The sequence below is a fragment of the Rhipicephalus sanguineus genome, chromosome 1 (genome assembly GCF_013339695.2).
Source record: "Rhipicephalus sanguineus isolate Rsan-2018 chromosome 1, BIME_Rsan_1.4, whole genome shotgun sequence".
In the NCBI taxonomy this organism is placed as follows: Eukaryota; Metazoa; Arthropoda; class Arachnida; order Ixodida; family Ixodidae; genus Rhipicephalus; species Rhipicephalus sanguineus.
Window position 1 is genome coordinate 80967243 of NC_051176.1, and position 19962 is coordinate 80987204.

The following is a 19962-nucleotide window of genomic DNA, read 5'->3' on the forward strand; positions in this document are numbered from 1 at the left end:
TGAATGTCGTACGTCCTTTTCTAGGTTTAGTCGGCTCAGATTCTGAGAAAGGCGGTTTCGATCCCGGCCGCGGCGGTCGCATTTCGATGGAGGCGAAATGCTAGAGGTCCGTGTACTGTGCGATGTCATTGCACGTTAAAGAACCCCAGGTGGTCAAAGTTAATCCGCAGCCCTCCACTAAGTCGTGCCTCATAATGATATCGTGGTTTGGGCGCGTAAAACCCCAGACATTATCTTCTTGGACCTCAACCTCTTTATCCCCGATGTCGTTATTTTGAATGCACCGGCTTGGAACCAACGGGTGGCAGCAAAATAGCTATTCAAACGGGAAACGGACTGGGGATGCATATGTTGGTTGTTTCACTCACGAAGTGTTGACGGAGCGCACCCATTGGCTAGAAGAGGATCTTGCTCGCTTCGATTCAACCAGGTCCAGGAACTGACTCATTTGTTATTCCAGGCTACTTTTTGAGGGGCCGTTTCAATGTGTAATTGGGCAACTTTGATCGGAACCTGATGTGGATAAACGAAACCTAGATGTGCTTCACGTTACCGTCAAATTTAGCGTAGTATCGGTTTCTGGATCTAGTTCATTTTGAAAAAAAAAAGCAAAAAAAAACTCCTTTTAAATGCACATGACCCTACCCTGCTTTTTAACAGCTAACAGTACAGCGCTTGTCTTTGTCTCCATTTCTTGTGCCGGTTCTCTTCTGCTGCGCAAGCTGACATTTTCAGCCATGCATTCGCTCTAAACAATGCAGATCTGTGTGAGTCGGTCTGAACGAAACCTTGGTGGGCTAGCAAGACGAAAAGCTGCTCTCGACAGGAAAACGCGTGGTGGACTTCGGCGATTAACGCGCCTACATATCCTTCATACCAGGCAGCGGATGAATATGACAGACCACCCCTCACAACCACCGCATCATCAGGCGTCCCGAAGCTCTAGCACTATACAGCACGTCGGCGTTCGGTGCTCGCGTGAAAAACAAGTCACTCAGATAGCTCTCGCGTTAGAGCCACGTGCCGTTTCTGTCAAGCTAGGTACCCAAACATATACCCGGTAGCCAGAGAAATATGTTCAATTTAAAGTACTCTCTGTTGGCTGGGGGTTCGAAGAAGGGCAACTGCACGTCATCGCAAGCGCCCGCACGCACGCATTCCCGATGGTGCACGCATATGAGCGTGCGTAAGTACCGTTCATACTAAGCGGTACGGAATATGTTGAGCACATTTCAAGTTCCTACACTCCTCGTGATTCTGCGGCTCTAGGACATCCTTCGTTTTGTTCGTTCATACTAAATGAGCTGCTATGAAGAAGTTGAGGTAAAGAGCAGCTGAGCTACTTATCTTTTTTCTATTTTGCGCAGCAATAACTAGAATGCGGAAAGGATGGCGCTAAAATAAATAAATAGATAAATAAATAAATAGGAAAAACGAGACAAATGAAGGTAACACGGCAAGCGGGAGTTCACAAGTGAGGCCTCACTTTGCACTTGGAACTGCTCGTAAGCTTTGCATGAGCGCCTGCGGCCTGAATGCTTGATAAATAATATACGCGTATATCCTATGACGAATGCACTTGCCTCATTTCAGGTGGATCTTCGGTTACACGGGATGCCAGGCGTACGCCTTCATTGGCTTTTTCTTCGGCTCGGCTCACATCGGAACACTCACTCTTCTAGCCCTGGACCGATACCTGGCCACCTGCCGCATCGGCTTCCGTACGTCCCGATTTGAATTCTTTTGCTTGGCAGCTCCTGTTGCATAACCTTGCAACTCAACAGCAGTGTAATTACCTTCCCTAGCACCGCGTACTTTCGGGCGTTCCGTCTTTTCATGAGTAGCACCTTTTGCACGTGGATGAAATTAAGTCGCAGCACTGTCATACGTTACCATTTATAAGTTTTGAAATATACTCTGGGTTCTTGTGCTTCAAAAACCAATATTGGAGGCTAGCCGTAGTACGGGGGAGTAGGACTTAATATTGGCAACCTAAGAACCCACGGAACGTGCACCTAAATCTATGTACATGGGAAGGGGGGGGGGAGATGTAATATGCCGCCAGTGTTTTTCGCTTCTCATCAACTCATTTCTGCTTATCTGCTTCAAGGCAGCTGAGCCAGCATGCATCGGAATGCACGTGATTTACTTGTTGCAATCGATTACATTTTTGGCAGTCTTGTAATTGAATACTTATCTATTTTAGTGTGACTGAGTTATTTTTGTCGTTCTCCGATTACATTATTCGTAACACAAGCTTTGAGAGGCCAATCTTGAGCTCAATATTTATGTCCCCATTAGAGGCATGCTGCACGGGCCTTCAAAGGCGTTGTCACAATTTTTTTATTATGATTTCGCGTACATGAGAGACACTAGCGTCATTGCCCCAAAGCGACGATGTTCAGCGAGCTCAGGTATCGCTTTTCGCCCATCTTCATTGGTAATTCGACAATTCTTTTTTTTTTTTTGTGCGCTGATTTCCCAGCCCGGTACTCGTACATTACAGCATCAACTTTCCTTAGAACGTGAATGCCGCACAGGTTTTCCGCGTCACTGACGATGCCCTCCTCACATGAAAGAGACAGGAAATCAGGGGTATAAATTTAAAAAAAGGGAGCTAGTGAATATAAAGAAAACGCTGCAGAGGACGTACTCTGAAAAGGCAACACGGATGCTCGTTGTTTGCTAATTTATACAAAGTTAATAAACGTGTGCCATAAAGTATGGTAAGCGTAAGTGATTACATTTTAGTGACGGCTCAGTTACATTTTTCGAACAGGAATTGTTGTGTACCGTCGAGTTACGGGCAACTCCTAATGAAACCGCGGGTATATCACCGCCAGTGAGACTTGCTTTATACAAACTCTTCAATCTCATCAAGATGTTTCCTTGTGGCCTCCAGAATAGAATCTAACCATTAGGTACATGGGAGGACGCGTTATTATTTGCCTGCCACTTTGGCTAACATTAATTTTCCCTCTATGGCATTGATGGCTCGAATGATGCGACCAAAATAGGAAAGGTTTAGTTTCATTGCTTTCGCTTTGAAATAACATTCAGGACTGATCTTCTCATGACGGAGATAATAGTTCGTTTCCCAGTCCACTGAATTCTCGAAACTCTACGCCATTTCCGCATTGGTAACTGTTATCCGTTACTTTATTAAAATAAGTAATTGTAATTATATTTGGTCTCGTAATTTTTTTGAAGATGTGCTAATCTGCATATCGATGTCTTGCAAAAAAACGTACTTCTGCAACATCTCACTTACGTTTTTTTAATGTTTGATATTCGAGATAACAGTAATTATTAATGTGAAACATTCGTCTCTCTGACAGAGTTGCATATCTGTCTGACACAGTGCATTCGCCTCATTTTGTGCCTTAATTTCGGCATAGCTTAAAGGGCCCCTGACACCAGAATCGAAACCTCGAGATGTTTGTGTTGTTTGATTGTTCTGTAAATGTGGGTACTTCTAGTCAATTATTAGTGGCGTGCGTTACCTTTAAGGCATTTTAATTTGGCTTTGAAGTAAGCCTGAGTGCGCATCTCAGTTGACAGCACCGCGCGACATCGCCACTGGTATGACGTAAAGTCCCTAGATTTTTCACTTTTACCTAAGTAGCGACAACTGCCTCCTCTCCCGACCCTCTCTCACGCACAGCTGGCGTCTGCCGCCATGTTCTACCCAACCAAGAAGATTTACAAAGCCACGTACGTTTAAGTGGATTAGCCACGCACCTCTCACCGGACAATTCGTGAACGCGACGCGCATTTCTCCCTCCGCTAATCCCCCGTCATTAATGAACGGGGGACGCGTCCACCGCTGCTTCACCGCAGGCGCTGGAAAAGCGTTAGGAAGAACATGGCTCCAAAAAATGAGCGTTACCCCAGTAAAATTCATCCTCAGGCCGTCTCGCCCGTTGGGCACTTCGCCTGCAAGACTACGACATCCGCGTACTGTACCGCAACGGACGCCAGCATGCTGACGCCGACGCCCTGTCGCGCTCTCCCTTGCCTGACGACAGTGCCCACAGCTCAGTGTCTCCCCTTGCCGTTTCTTCCATCGACATTCACACCATCGCTACCGAACAGCGCAAGGATCGCTGGATTGCCTCACTGATAGACTTGCTGACTGATCCGTCGGCAACACCACCCACTCGCGCGTTGCGTCGTCAAGCCCACCATTTCGCCGTTCGCGACGACCTCCTCCACCGACGCAACTACAGCGGCGACGGCCGCCAGTGGCTACTAGTAATACCCCGAAGTCTGCGTTCTGACATATGCGAGTCGTTCCACTCTGATCCGCAGTGTGCGCATTCTGGGGTATCGAAAACTTACCACCGCATCCGCCAACGGTACTTTTGGCGAGGGATGTACCGCTACGTGCAGAAGTTCGTTCGCTCCTGCATCGATTGTAAGCGCCGCAAGACTTCAACGCACCTGTCGCCGACAGGTCTGCAACCTCTACCTTGCCCTGACCGGCCGTTTGGGCGTGTTGGCATCGATTTGTATGGGCCACTTCCTCTGACGTCCGCTGGTAACCGCTGGGCCATCGTCGCTGTAGACCACCTCACGCGATACGCCGAAACTGCCGCCCTCCCAGCGGCTGCAGCGCGCGATGTGGCCTCCTTCCTGCTCCACCGATTCAAGCTACGTCACGGTCCACCTCAGGAGCTGCTCAGTGATCGAGGCTGTGGCTTCTTGTCAGAAGTCGTCGAAGCCATTCTAAAAGAGTGCAACGTTGTTCACCGCAAAACTACTGCTTACCACCCGCAGACGAATGGCCTCACCGAACACTAACCGTACGCTCGGCGACATGCTCTCCATGTACGTCGCCGCCGATCACACCAATTGGGATGCCATTCTGCCCTTCGTCACCTACGCCTACAATACCGCCGCTCAGAGCACCACTGGTTTTTCTCCGTTTTTCTTATTGTATGGCAGGCACCCCTCGCACACAATCGACACAATCCTTCCATACAAGCCGGATCGGTCTGAGTGTGCACCGATTTCTGCTACCGCCCGATTTGCTGAAGAGTGTCGCGAACTTGCCAAGACCTTCACTACGCATGACCAAGAGCGGCAGAGGAGCATTAGCGGTGAAAGAATCACTTCTGAGCCGACATTCCTCCCTGGAGCGCTCGTATGGCTCTCGATCCCTACACTCTAAGAAAAAAGAGAGTCAAAAGAGGGTCATGGAACCGTGACTCTCTTAGGGTGTCCATCTGACCCCTTTTGGAAGGTACAGGCAGAGAAAAAGAGTTCGCATTTGGGAAGGAGTCACTGGACCCTCCTGAAGAGCGTTTCGATTGGCTTCGGTATACGGAAGAGCCGCCGTATACGCCATACATATCGCACGCTCGCCCTTTGGTGCCGTTGTGGCGCCTTGCTCGGCGATGCAGACGGGGTTGGCGCCGGGGTGGCGCGCCGCTCTCCTCTCTCAGTCGTCTCAGTCTCCTGGTCTATTGGAATGCGCTGCGTGGTTGCGTTGGTTGCGCATCTTCGGTGGTGTTGACGCCAGCTCCGTGCACGAAGTGACGCTTAGAGGGCGGAATATTCATGGAGCTGCGGGCACCGACAACGGGCGCCAGTTAACGGTGAGTGTACTGCTTTCGTAGGTACTAATTATACAGCTTTAGCTGGGCGTCTGCAGCAGCTCTGCGGAATCTGCCAGCCATTTCCAACAGCAGCCTGTATCCGCGGGGCTGTTGCGGATGCCCAACTAAAGCTGTCAGTTAACGAGTTGCCACCGTTATGCACGTTGCTGTACAAACTCCCATAAAGTGAGCGATGCAAACAATAATCGAGAGTCATTTCTTGCTGATCACACGTCGTGTCTGCACTACTGAAGGTGCAAGATGTCGTTTTGAGATGCACTTTAGTCCTCTTCATAATAACATTTCCATCGACCTTGAGTGTGCAGCGTGCTTCCACGCGTGGGAACGTGAAAAAAAAGCCTGTGTACAGAACGCTCAGACGCACTATATGTAATGGTTTTTGTTGGCTTAAAGACGGTAGTTTCAGGTGCAGATAGAGTACGGTGGCTTCCAGAACGTACGCGGTAGTCATTCAAGTTGGACACGCTTCGCCGGTAAAGTGAAAAAGCTCTAGACTTTCGACGGCGCGCGTTGTTGCGGCCGCCGGCGTGCACTCTTTTCCCTCGTTTCTGTTTGCTGTTTTCGTGGTTTGCATACACTGCGATAACGTTGGGCGCTATAACAGAATCGAGTGAGTGTACGTGATTGTGGGAGTTATGTGCGCTAATTCTAGCATATGACATGTCTCATCTCGACGTAGACGGCGTACGCACGCGCTGGGTGTCGTTCGGGCCCTAGTACTCGCATATGTTTATCTGAGTATTTAAGGATGGGTTACGCTTGTAAAACATGCGGTCAATAACCGCTCACGGCATGCCCCTGGCTGCCGGAGGATGTGCTTTGTTGTTTTGTTGTTAGCCTTTATTATGCCTGTGTGAACCACTTATTGTGTAGGTTTTGCAAATCTTTACTGCAATTTCATTTTCTCATCATAATATCACGTTCTGCTTTTCAGATACCGTTTTTCATGGTGCTCACGCTGGACAGGAGCGACAACCTAGCAAGCCACAAGTCTGATGCCTCAAGCCGTCACCACGTTTTGATTTATTCTTAATCATAAGGAATAAATATGGAAACTTGATGGCGACTTCTGCTGTTCATTTAGCACCATATGACGCTGTGCACATCACAGTCACACATTTTAGTTGGCTATACTCATAGAAGCATGTAAATGAGGAATACCCAAACTTCTTAATTGGAAATCACAGACAATCTTTTCGCGCTTTCTGTATAACTTTGCTGGAAAATATGTGTTGTTTTGACGAGTTTTATTAAATTAATGCTAAAACTGAACTATTCTTTTTGTACAGTCGCTGGGCAGAACGGCAAGTATTATTGGACTTGCTTAAAATGAATACTCCACTATTTTCAACAGTAGTCGCGCAAAAGTAGAGCAAGGATCAAATGAGTAGCTTAAAATACTTGTGGAGTCGCTTGATGCTTCGGTTTGGGCCCCTTGACCCGCCTAGGAGCGTTACCGGCAAGTGTCGTCTGACTCTCTATAAGTGGTAACGTGATCCTCCCGATGAGAGTCTTTGCACTCTTCCTAGAGGGCCAGGGGACTCTCCTAGAACGAGCCGAGCCTGACCCACCAAGAGAGTCACCGTGACTATTTAAAGAGAGTCCTATACGTGGCAAGTCAGAACTCTCCGAAAAGAGTCACGCATACTCTTTTTTTTTCTTAGAGTGTACCACTGCACCTGGCCTCTCTTCAAAACTACTGCCCAAATACGAAGGCCCCTACCGTGTCGTTGAACGCACATCCCCTGTAAACTACCTGATCGAACCTATCGATCCATCCTCGGACATGCGCCGTCGAGGGCGCGACATTGTAAACGTGGAGCGCCTCAAGGCCTACCATGACCCGCTCATTGTGACAAGTTGTTAGGTCGCCAGGCGGCTCCCTTTTCGTGCCCGGAGTAATTGTAGCGAAGCTTTGGAACTCTGAAGTGGGTCATCCTCTCCAGCTCCTTCTAGTGGGTTGCCCTCTTCGGAGAGAAGGCAGCTCGTGCAGAGTCGGCCCCGCCTTGACTGTCGCTGTCGTCCATCTTCGCCGAGTTACCAAATAAGATTCGTCGGCGGCTCTTCTATGGTTTTCGCTTAACAGATAAGAGAAAAAAAAATCTAGGGACTTTAGTATGACGTAGACCGAGGCCCCATGTGACGCTCTACAAGAAAAGGGAGTATTGTCGACGTCGCAGAAGATTTGCGGGGCGCTCACAATATACCTTTTCGCAGGAGCCTCCCTGGGCGCCGCTATTATCGCCTCTGGGCTTGGGTAAATAGGCGTGACACCGAAAAAAAATCACAGCGTATCCACGAAGTGAATGATGATGAAGGAGCTTGCTCCGGAGGTCAAATCTGGTAGACCGTGAATCTTCTGTACATCTGCTAAATCATCATCATATAAAGAAGTGACGCGAGAGTTGTTGTGGTGTGATTGTATACACACAATATACACATAAAGTTTATAATTTACGTATCGATGCACTATGTACACAAATTTACATATTGATGAAGTGTATACGTTTTGTTCAAGACCTTGTTTACGGATCAGATAAGCTCGGTGGAAGGTTTTCCTTTTAGTATAATGGCTTCTTCTGCTTCGCGGGCTCTCAGCTCGGGGTCCGCTGGTGTTTGCGCCCGCTTCGCTGCGGCCTCGCAGGCCCGTGCCGCCTCCGGGTCCGCTTGTTGACGTGCCCGTTTAGTGTCGCTAGCGAAGTTTCTTTTCGTTTTTTTTTGTTTTTTTAAGTGCACGATTCAAGGGCACGTGCTCCGCTCTCTGTGGAGCACGCGCCCTTGAATCAACGGAGGGCAGAGCGGCACCTCTAGCGGGAGCAACGAGAAGTAGCGTGCACGGCAGGAGGGACGAGAGACAAGATCTTGGCTTAGGAAGCAAAACGGAAAGGCGAGCTAGTTGGTTCTGATTCATAACGGTGTAATAGTTGGGCAAAAAAAGACGAAGACAAGAAAGTGAACACCACAGGCGCTTGTGGTGTTTACTTTGTTGGGGGGAGGGGGGTTGAAGGAGGTGTGGTTTTGTTCTCGTTTTTGCCTTTTGCCGTGCCCACGATGCGCATGCGCGGGAATTAGTCGAGCGTCAAGTTTAGATACATTTTCTGCGCAAGCAATAAAGCTTTCAGTTGTGATAAGCGCTTGTGGTGTTCACTTTCTTTTCGTCGTCGTTTTTTGCGCAACTATTACACCGTTATGAATCAGTACCAACTAGCTCGCCTTTCCGTTTTGCTGCCTAAGCCAAGATCTTGACAAATTTCTCGGGCCGGCGCCGAGGGGAGGGGGTTCCGAGCCCTCCAGCCCCCCCCCCCCCCGTCCTCTCCGCCTATGAGTCTATGATTCAAGTTAGATAATTGCCTTTTAGATGAGAAGCAGCTTTTGCGCTGGGCTTTGTCCGTAGTTCCACTGGCGACCGTCCGCTTTCTATAACATATTGAGCGCGCGCTCGCGCCAAGGAGGTCTTCTTCGTCTTGTTCTTCGACCGCCTTGATGATGATGCGTGCAGAGCACTTTAGGGGCCCTGGCTGCCGTATGCTGTCCTAGCTTGGCGTAACGCAGACAAAACCACGTGTGCTGGCACGCGCTAGCGCGTTCGGCCCTGTTTATGGGGCTGGGTAATACGTTGTGGCCTCTCCCCCTTACACTCTCTCAGCAATCACGTGATGGCATCGGGGAACGAGATTCTGCAGACGCGCGATGAACCCACGTGGCGTGTTCCAACAAGGGTTCAGCACGAGTAACTGCAACAGCAACTACAGTGAATTCATGGTGTGCTCCACATGCAAGGACGCGTTAACATCGGTCAAGGTACCCGTGATGAACGGATAAGTCGACCCATGCGCTCCTTCGCATCCCCACATGGTTCCATTTAGTGGGAGATGGTGAAATTTTTTTAGAGAGAGAGAGAGATAGAGAAAACCCTTTATTGAAAGGCAGAGAATTTAGCCAGCGTACTAAAATCGCTGACATGCTACTCTGCGTGGGGAAGGGAAGGGGGGGGGGAGGAAGACAGGAGACAGGCGCAAAAAGAACAGGTTAATACAGGGGTATGAGTTTTTTTTTACTCTTGAGACCGCGCCGTGGTCTAGGGAACCGGGGGGAAGAGGGGGGTGTAAACGCACTGGCCAATAAAGTTTTTCTGTCTGTCTGTCTGTCTGTCTGTCCGTCTGATGAATAGAAAATTCATCGCACACCTCTGTGGCGTGATGTAAGCTAAAGACCCTAATACACAGTCGAATGATAAATGTATCTGTGTAATTTAAAGCTTGCAGGGTTCATGGAGCGCACGCTGTTCGGCATGCACTTGGCACTCAAACAGCATATGCTTCACGATTTCGACTGACGCGGTTGTCGAAGTGTGGGCTTGCCGCTTGACCGAAACGCAACCGTAATCCATTTCCCTAGGCGGTGTTTAGACGAAGGCGATGATATACAGGGTGCCCCAGCTCTTTAGCCAGAGTTTAAAAATATGCCGACGCACTCGGTGACGACGTGACCAAATGCATGTAGCTGACTATTGCCTGGAATATGACACACTATTTTTGTGTTCTTCTTAATTGCCAAATTAGACATGTTTAATTAACGCCGCGTGCAAACGATACGCATGCCTCGCGGCGGTTCATGACGATGGTAAGTAGACGCATAGGTTATCACTTGTGTTGCCGCTAGCAAAACATGGGTCATCGCACGGCCACCACCATCGTCGCTGCCCTGTCGAGGTAGCATACGCGTCCAAATGCTATGGTCGTTTGCACGCGGAACGTTACGCAGCACTGGAATCACGGTGCGCACATGCGCGCAAGTGGGCATGTCACGTGTTTTTTTTGTATTTCGCTGGTATCTGCAGAAAGCAGGAAAACGCTAATACTTAAGAGATACAAAGTTAGAAACTGTGTAATCGTATGTTTTGTAAACTCATCTACAACTTTCTCATCGAGGATTTTGGCCTGCTTCGTTGCTTCAAAAGTTAGTTAATTAAACATGTCTAATTAGGAAATAAAAGAGAACACGAAAAATAGTCTGACTTACTCCAGGTAATAGTCAGCCACATACATTTGGTCGCGTCGCCATTGAGTGCATTGGCATAGTTTTAAACTCTGACTAGAGAGAGCTGGGGCACCACGTACAGTTTCCAAATGTCGACGGACGCTGGATGGGAGTCTTGATCTTAGATGTAGGTCGACTGAGTAAAGGAAAGGCTAACGATGCGCTGGAAAGTCCCGAAGCCACTTCTTTTCTTCAGCAGCACATCTTTGTAGCCGATGTAGAAGCGCCAGATCTTGTAAACGAGTTCGCTTAAAGTTTTGGTATTGAAGACGTTTGAGCGCTGCATCATCTGCTTTTTCGTTGGTCAGAATGCCGCAATGAACCAGTATTCGTTGATATATGATGCGGTGACCTGCGCAAACAGCCAAGTGGTGTAAGTACGCAGTGTCGAAAGAAACGCGGTGATGATATTTTTTTTTGTTTAAGAGATTGCACAATGTTTGTAGTGCTCATTAGAGTCGGTGGAGATCGCCCATCGGTCAGGTGTTTGGCACAGGATAAAGAGTGTAGCTTCTTTGATGCCGTGATTGAATTGTCGGTACTAGGGGACATATCTCAAATTAAAAAAAAAAACCCTGCACACGATAATGTACTAATTTTTGCATGTTTTACAGTTCTGACTTTTTCCGTGTGGAACTCACATTTAAATGTGTAGTTCGTTCCCATAGAAAGGTACCCGCAGCTGCTGGCAGTTAAACCCACGCCCACGCGTATGGCGGCGGTACGTCGCAGGCACTAAGCCACCACGGCCGGTAACTTTTATTCGCGAAACAGATCAGCATCTATAAGGGTGCGAAATGCTTTATTCGGATCATACTCAGATGTAACGTCACTATCAGTAGCGAAGGTATAGAGCGGGAGTACTGTGGTCTATACAAAAGGCCACTGGCACGCAAAAAGTTCAGTAAGGCCTTAATTGATTTCCGGCGTGAAGACAGTTCAGGTCGGCATTCTAGCACTGACTGTTCCGACTGGGGCCTGTCGTCAAGGCGGGCCAACACAGCAGCTAGCGGCGGTCTGTGCGCGCTGTAGCAAGGGTAGCGACAAAGAACGTGGTCTATTGTTTGATCGCTGCTGCAGTGGCTGCAAGCAGCACTGTCTTCTATGCCGATTCGGAAGGCAAAAGATTTGGGGAAAGCCACACCAAGCCACAGTGGGCAAAGCACCGATCGATGCCTCGAGTCGAGAGAGTCCGTGCGGAGGCCGAAGTCCACGACACGGGTCCAGCCTATGCAGTCGTGTGTGCTGTAAACTTGGTGTGTTCCACAAGGATTTTATGTCTTCATTGGCAATCTTTCGAATTTTAATTGCAGCATCTGTTATTTATTTATTTATTTATTTATTTATTTATTTATTTATTTATTTATTTATTTATTTATTTATTTATGCATTTATTTATTTATTTATTTATGTTTTTTATCGCACGTCTGCTTTTCTGCCTGCTTTCCTTTCAATCTTTATTTCCATTTTCCCCTCCCCTTAGTGTAGGGTAGCAATCCGAATGCTAGAATTGTGGTTGACCTCCCTGCCTTTCTCTCATTTTAATATCTCTTTCTCTCTCTCTATCAGTAGCGAAAATAATTTTTTGCTGGTCAATAAATTGGACGATTAATGAAATATGCAGTGCTACAAACTGTTAATACAAGTAGCAGGGCATTCAACGGCGCACATTTATTGGCCAACCTGGCCTAAGCCGACTTTTTAGCGAAACTTTTGCTTTGAGCACCGGCTAGCTTGCAACTCGGGGACACCAACATGTCCTGTTAAACTCAACTATGTAATTGCTGAGAATGAAAAACCTGATTGAATCTCATTATCTTGTTAAGCCGCAGCGTTCTACCTGCATACTGACTATATGACACGCTAAATCCTACCGTGGAACTTTCTCGCCACCCGCCACAGTGGTCTAGTGGTTATGGCGCTCGACTACTGACCCAAAGGTCGCAGGACCGAATCGCGGCCGCGGCGATCGCATTTCGATGGAGGTGAAAGGCTGGGGGCCCGTGTACTCATATGTAGGTACACGTTAAGGAACCCCAGATGGTCTAAATTTCCGGAGCCCTCGACTACGGTGCCCTTCATAATCATATGGTGGTTTTAGGGGGATATAAAACCCCACAAATTATTATAATTAAACATTCTTCCCGCTGTTATGTAGCTTAGTAAAATAAACATTGTTACTCTCCACAAATCCATATATTAATTTATTTGAAGTAGTCTTCACAAAACCAGATTATACCTAAGAAGCACACATCGAATAAATCCAAGCTAATAAACATTTTTCTAAATTAGAAGACTTCAGTGTAAAATAGACTATAGCATGAGAAGCCTCGGAGTGTGTATATTAGTGTAGTTGCTAAAGTTTAATGAAGTATATTTCCGCACGGGTTGCTTATTTTCACAATATGCAGTTAGAGCAAGCAAGTGAATTTAGGGTGTGAAAAATGTGTTTTCGCCGTCCCAAGATACATCAGTTAATAAGTAACATGTATCGTAGTTGTTGCGCCAGTTGTTCCCCACTGTAACGCGAAGCGTATCGCCGCACTGCGGTCGTTTCAACTAGTACATGATCAAACGCCTTCATGAGAGCATTTTGCTGTTTTTAATGACAAATGAGTATGCATCGGTCGACGCTTTGAAGCCAGAATTGTGTTCGAACTTGAAACTCTAAACGCCACTCCCTCTTAAAGGCCTTCAACAGGCCACATTGGGAATTTCGGCGATGCACTTGAAGTTGTAAGGCGCCATGTTGGAATCGCCCCTTGGAAATATATTATTTAATAACTTTAAATAACGTAAGTTTGGGCATGTTGATATTCCATTAAAGCATCTAGCGCACCCCGCCTTTCTCTCGTGTTGTGCGCTAGATGCTGAAGTGAAATATTAACCGTACTATCTTTTATAACCCACATATTTCGGTGGTGGCGTCGTGCCCGATAAAGCCTGAGCCGGCGAGCGTACAGAGATGCGGACCTCGAAAGTGCACCGGCCACATGAGCCGTTTTCCAATAATTGATGCTCCCTTAATCGTGGGCTTGGCGGCTATCAGCCGTTTCTGATATGGCAATCTGATCTTTTATCGAGGTGACTGGTCATTTCACGTTGCCAGATTTCATTGTTGCCTGGATATGAACGCGCGACCGTCGTTGTTGCCTGTAGCAACTGAAGCGTTGCGCTGCTGAGCACGAGGATGAAAGTCCGATTCCTGGCATGAAGGAATGAAACTGCTTGGAGGGAGCATTGCGTAAGGCAATAGAAAGAAAGAAAGAAAGAAAGAAAGAAAGAAAGAAAGAAAGAAAGAAAGAAAGAAAGAAAGAAAGAAAGAAAGAAAGAAAGAAAGAAAGAAAGAAAGAAAGAAAGAAAGAAAGAAAAGCAATACGTCAGGCACGCAGACGCAAAGCTTCGCTTGCCCCCATATTTCGAATTGGGCAACGGCCCCCGAATTTTTTTGATGGGCTAGCTATTGGAGGAGTAGCACTATATTGAACTGTCCTGTCACAATGTCGCCAGGAGGCGAGAACCACTGTCAACTGCGACACTTTTCCCCTTTTCCCACGGCCTCAATCTGCGCTGCACCATCGGAACGAGCAGCGCGCAACCTTCTGTTCAATATTTCGACCGTGTTCGTCGCCACGCAGCCAGTTCATACTCTGTAGACACGATCGGCGCCGAGTAATAGACGAACACCCCCGCCCTTTTAAATTAATTAGGCGCATTGCTTATGAGAGACACTATTAGACAAGGAAGCGTATAGCATTGATTGGACTGTTGAGCACGCTCGTGCGGAAGCGACTCCTTTTCTCGATGTTGAGCCGAAGCGCCCTCAGGAGAACAGCAAACTTAGCGACAGTGAAAAGCCTGCGCGGAGTGAAAGCCAGCGCAGAGAAAACTAAAGCAAGCTATTTTTAGGCGTCAAACCTTTCCTTCGTCTTTGTGTTGCCCGCAGTGATGCGCTAATAAAACACGGGAGCTGCCTGGGATACAAAACACTGATGGTATTAGCGTTGCCGCGAAACGCACGAGAGTTTTTTTCTTTCTTTCTTTTCTTTTATTAATTTTTTTTGTCTGCGCTTCTTCGCGTTTTATATGGCATAGAGCCAAGAGCTTTGCGGGTTCACCAAAAGCTTGGTTGAAAGTTGAAGTAAAAATTCTCGAAATACTCTCGACGAAGATCTTTTTTTTTTACGCTCTAGAGTCTGTGGCGATACTCTGATTTTCTTAATTACAGCGAACAGCAGCGAGGAGGCATTCCTTCGCATCCTGCAGCTTCGTACGCCCGCTTTTTTTCGAGTGCCTGCCGGGTGTTTTCGAAAAGCGCGCATCCATTTCCGGGAAGCTTCTTTTCGGTAATCTCCCTTTTAGGCCTCGGTAAGTCTAGACGACTGCCTCGCCCGCAGTTCTATCTGTATACCTCTTCGGTTATTTCTACGAACCTCTATAGTTAATCTCTTTACATCCTTCGCTACGACGGCGAGCACCTTCTTTTGTTTCTCTGGTTGCACACACCATTCGCGGGTATACAATGTAGAAGTTCCTTTCACCCGATGTTTACAGTCTGCCTGTGTGTGTGATAACAAGTGCAGATGGCTCGGGGGCCTTGCCGAAGCGTTAAAGAGAACATGGATGTGATGAAGATGTTAAGTGTTCCTTCCCTCCACTGACAACGAGCGCTAGCAGAAAGCTTTAGGCAAGAGGTGGCGAAAGATGCGGGTTTGATTCCGATAGCGGTGCTCCCATTTCGATGGAGGCAAATGCTAGAGGCCCGTGTACTGTGTCACGTCAGGGCTCGCTAAAGAACACCAGGTAGTCTAAATTATCCGCAGCTCTCCACTAAGGCGTCTCACATGGCCTGAATACCTTTGGGAAGTTGAACTCTATAAACCATCCAATCAGCCAGCTTTAAGGAGTGGGATGATGTTGGCTGCTGGCGGATCTAGGCTTTCAGGATATGCCGGCGGCTTCCTGCCACGCTCCGACTGAAATCGCTGTGACTTTTAATTGGCGGAGTTTATTCAGGATTGAAAGCAAGGTGTGAGATTGCCTAGTTGATAATCAGTTTTCAAGAAATAGCGCGACAACCGACGAAGAAAAGGGGGGCAAGAACACACTGATCGGACAAGCGTAAGATCAGAGTCAGCAATAGCGAAGCCAAGCCGAACGTACTACAGCCGCTCGCTATAGCAATCGGAAGCAGGTAGAGGAAACGAATGCAGTGCTTCTTCTAGTGTAAATGAACAAGATGAGCAGGCATCGAGGCTCGATCACAATTCCCGTGACTCGATTTCGACCGATCCAATGTAACGTTAGGCGCCAGGGCACTCCGTAGTGCTTGAGTATGATCCGTCGAATCTACAATCAATACATGTCCTTGACCTCGCACTATAAACGTGCCAGTCTGTTCGCTCCTACAGCGAATCGTTCTGCACAGTCCAGGCAATCCACTCGTGCTCTAGAGCACGGGCACGCTACAGGCCCATTTCCTACAGCTCATAGCGTTTGAGCGCGAAAGAATGGCGTGCTTGGAGTAGTGACTAGCGTGTCCGTGGATTCGACACAGGTATTCTATTTCAATACCCCGGCGACATTCTCACTCTTTTTTTTTCTTTCCTTTTTTACTGTTTTTTTTGTTCATAATTCCTACGAGCCGACCGACACGCTCAGCCAATTCTCTGTTGCTTAGAATCGTTCTTCGAAGTAAAACAAGGACGGTGACTTTCATAATGCTGTATTTAGCCACTCCACTATAGTCGGGTACGACTTTAAAGGCCAGCGGCAGTTCCTTTTCAAAGCGAATGCTTGATTTTCAAAGAGAATGCTTGACCAATAGTGCTTGATTTTATACATTGTTGATAAGTGGCAGCACGCTGAAAGTGATTGTCTATTTGTTTGGTCTTGTTCACACCACGTGATGATACATTTGTCTCAAGAGCAACTGTCGGTAAAAAGAAAAAAAATTCTCCGAGATCAGACGCATTTCTCACATAGTAAACATGGCGTCGCGGAATAGTCAAGGCCTCCCGGAGTAGAAAATTCTTCGGATTCTTTTGACAATGGTGCTGAAGGCGACCATGTTGACGACGATTTTTTTTTCACTGTATGTTGAGGATTGGAAAGGCACAGACACTAACAGCGACGATGAAAATTATGCTGCTAACTCGAGAGGAACGAGCCGCACTTCAGCTCCCCTCGTGATTTAAGGTTTTTAACACTTGCCAGTCACTTTTATGGCAGTTAATGTAGAACAGTGTTGAAATCAAATAAAAGCATAGCTCTATCTAATTCGATAGCTGTAGCGCAAAATATTGTGGATTTTAGGGGGCGCCGCGTGCCGCCAGCGAACTTTATGACATTGTCACAGGGAAAAGTCTTGATTTTGATCGTCTTTGAAGCGAGTTCATTATCCCAAGATACATTAGTTCCGTATTTTTCGGGCTCAGCGGCGGCGAATACCCGACTACAATACATGGGTAGGGTCGTCGACCCACGCGCGTGTCCCGAGAAATGCAGTTTTCCTAGAGTGGTGGCATTGTCACCGCTCGTTATATAAAATGTCTACCCAACTGCAGCTGTAGTCATGGACATTCCCATAGCGCGCATCTGCTCGATCGCCAGCATATACTGCGGACGTACGGCAAAGTGCGCCGTGCCCGCCATGTAAGATATGCATCTTTCACTGTGGCCGCGTTTCAGTTATATAGCTACTGTATCACCGCTGCTACTTCAGCACAAAACGCGCCAGGTGGAGCGGCGGAGTCGCACTACTAAAGAAAATTTATAGTGTTCTTATAACAATACATCTTCTGGGCCATAGCAGCACGCGGCGTACAGAAATAGCAGGAGTCACTGGCTGCTTTTTGTTGCTCGATCAGCTAGTACTAACTCATCTTCGGTCACGGATGCGCAAAGAGTTGCAGGACGCTTGAGCTTCGCCTCAAGAGTAGAACGCGATAGCGTAATCGGGCCCCGTTCGCATAGCCTTCTCAACCGCTAGCCAGGCTTCGCTTCTCGATGGACACCTCAACTGTGCCGCGAGGAAAGCAACGTTTGTGCGCCAATCATTGGCCGTTCGTTTGGCGTGTGTCTTAGGACACAGGCATACTGCAAGTACAGTTGCGAAGTGCTCACTACGCCATAGTTCATCCTTTTGCGAATTAGCGAAGCACTCACTACGCGTCCGTAAGGTAATACGAGCGCCTACGCATATGCACACCTTCTTAAAGCTTTTGCTGCGGCTGATGATAAATTATGTCGGTGCGCTTTGTAATGGGTGGGCCTTTAAATCATTCACTCGGTTCGCCATTCACAAGGTGTGAAGCCTGGTGCGATTGAGCCACGCAATATTACACGTCTTAACGTGACCCGTCGCACTACATGACGCCTGTATAGTTTTTTTTTTCCGAAGCGGTTTCAAGCACTGGCGTGGCTATGTGGGGGTGCGCCTGCTTGCCAAGCAGAAGGCCCGGATTCGTTTCTGGTTCGGACCAATGATTGTTATTATTGGCATTCATCGCAATTTTTCGCTACGGACAACGCCGATCTTTCGCGCACAACCAGTTCGGACGATGCCAACGCCGACACCGACGCCGACACCAGAATTTCCGCGATGCGGACTCTTCAACACTCTCGCGTTAAAATATCCATCTTTAGATAGGATAACAGCAATAGACACTCTAAGTTGCAGATGGAGGCACAAAACAGGAAGGTTTGGCCAGACGCACGTCCGGTTTGCTGCACTGCGTTGGGGAAAAAGGCATAAAGGTAAAGGAGAGAGAAGGAAAAAGAGGTAGAGAAATAACTCCGCGCGGGTATCAAAATATTCAAGAAGTCTATACACGGTAGCGCAGTCGTGTCGTGGAATGCAAGGTAGTGACGCACCGCTATTACTGAAGAATCTTCATATACATAGTCGCGATGTCTACTGAAGTACACCAAAATGTCACTGCGTATATTGTTCTTTGAAATGAAGGCGAAAATGTGAATGTTTGTTTCTAACATTCCCAACCTATATTCTAAACAAAGCAGAAAGCACAGAGCAGGTAAATCAGGTATGTGACCACAAATGCATAAAGAGCGAGTACGGGCTACAAAGCGCAGCAACTCCGCAGTTTTTGCTTGAATTGGCGCGAAAGGTATTAGTAAAGATTAAACAGAAGGTTCTTCTCTGTATCAGTGTGTGCATGCACGCCCTATGGGTACGCGAAACTGAAGCAACCAGAGGGAAAGATTCAGTTCTTCGAAAGGCAGGGTTCAAAAAGCAGGTGTACTATTTCTAGTACAGCGGGCGCTAGTGGGTCAATTGATAAGGGAAATGTGCGTGATGGGGAAGAAGAAGCACTTGTGTGATAAAGCTTGCATCTGAAACTCGCTTTTTATTGCCTGAGAGTGTACATTGGAATTGACGTCGCTTTATGTATTGATGATAACATGAGTGTTGACCTCCTTGCCAGGTTGAAGGTTAAAGCAGACTTGCAGACTAATAAAGTTGATCACCTTGCTCAAGGTATCTAACGCCTCATTCACACAGCCGTCAAACGCTCCGTCGCGTCACCGTCACGGCGCCGATTTTCGACATGCTAGAGGATTTTCTAGTCGCTTTCTCCTCAAAAACGGGTTGACAACGACGTAAAGCGGTACACTACGTTACCGTCGCCGGCACGGTGTCGGAGCCCCGCCCCTACAGATTGGACCAATCAGATGCCTTCACTCAGTGCGATGCCTGCACATATTTCACGACCACATATTTCTTCGTCGCCGACCTTCGTGCTGTGGTCGTTCTCCCCGCTTGCAAATCAGTAACAACATCATAAAACCGCTCAGCATCACTAAAGCAGATATGTGGTTGTCATGGCAGCCGACGTGATGAATATCCTTAAATTTGGTGCGTTAAAAAATATCAATGTCGTGTTCATGGTGTACTACTAAACAGTTTATTCTTAGCTTACGGAAACATTACACGGATAATCAAGAAGTTATTTAACTTATTTAATGCATAATGCTGATTTCGTGTCTCTAAGTTTAGGCGACCACAGGGCCAGTCAGTAACACTAAACAGAAACGTGCTACTCTCTACGTTAGCGCTGCCGTCGCCTATTTGTTGTACGTTTTCTTGACGTGACGGTGGCGCGACGGAGCGTTTGATGGCAGTGAGAATGATGCATATACAGGCACGGTCGCTTGTTCCGCATCTATTGCGAGGATATTCTTGAGCGTGTTGAATCTGACATCTTTCGTTTTATTTGGCACTAGCGCCTCAGGATGCGTGCATACACTTTGCCTGTTGAGATATTTCTTGTTGCTGGTG

At 47.5% G+C, this 19962-nt stretch overlaps 1 protein-coding gene across 1 annotated transcript in view; it reads left to right on the forward strand.

Annotated features, from left to right (window-relative positions):
- The window catches only part of LOC119393349 (visual pigment-like receptor peropsin), a 417337-nt gene that overhangs the window by 231139 nt on the left and 166236 nt on the right, over positions 1-19962 (forward strand). The window contains exon 3 of the mRNA XM_037660326.1: positions 1594-1721. Within this exon, the coding sequence (XP_037516254.1) occupies positions 1594-1721 (128 nt within the window). The remainder of the gene's footprint in view (positions 1-1593; positions 1722-19962) is intronic.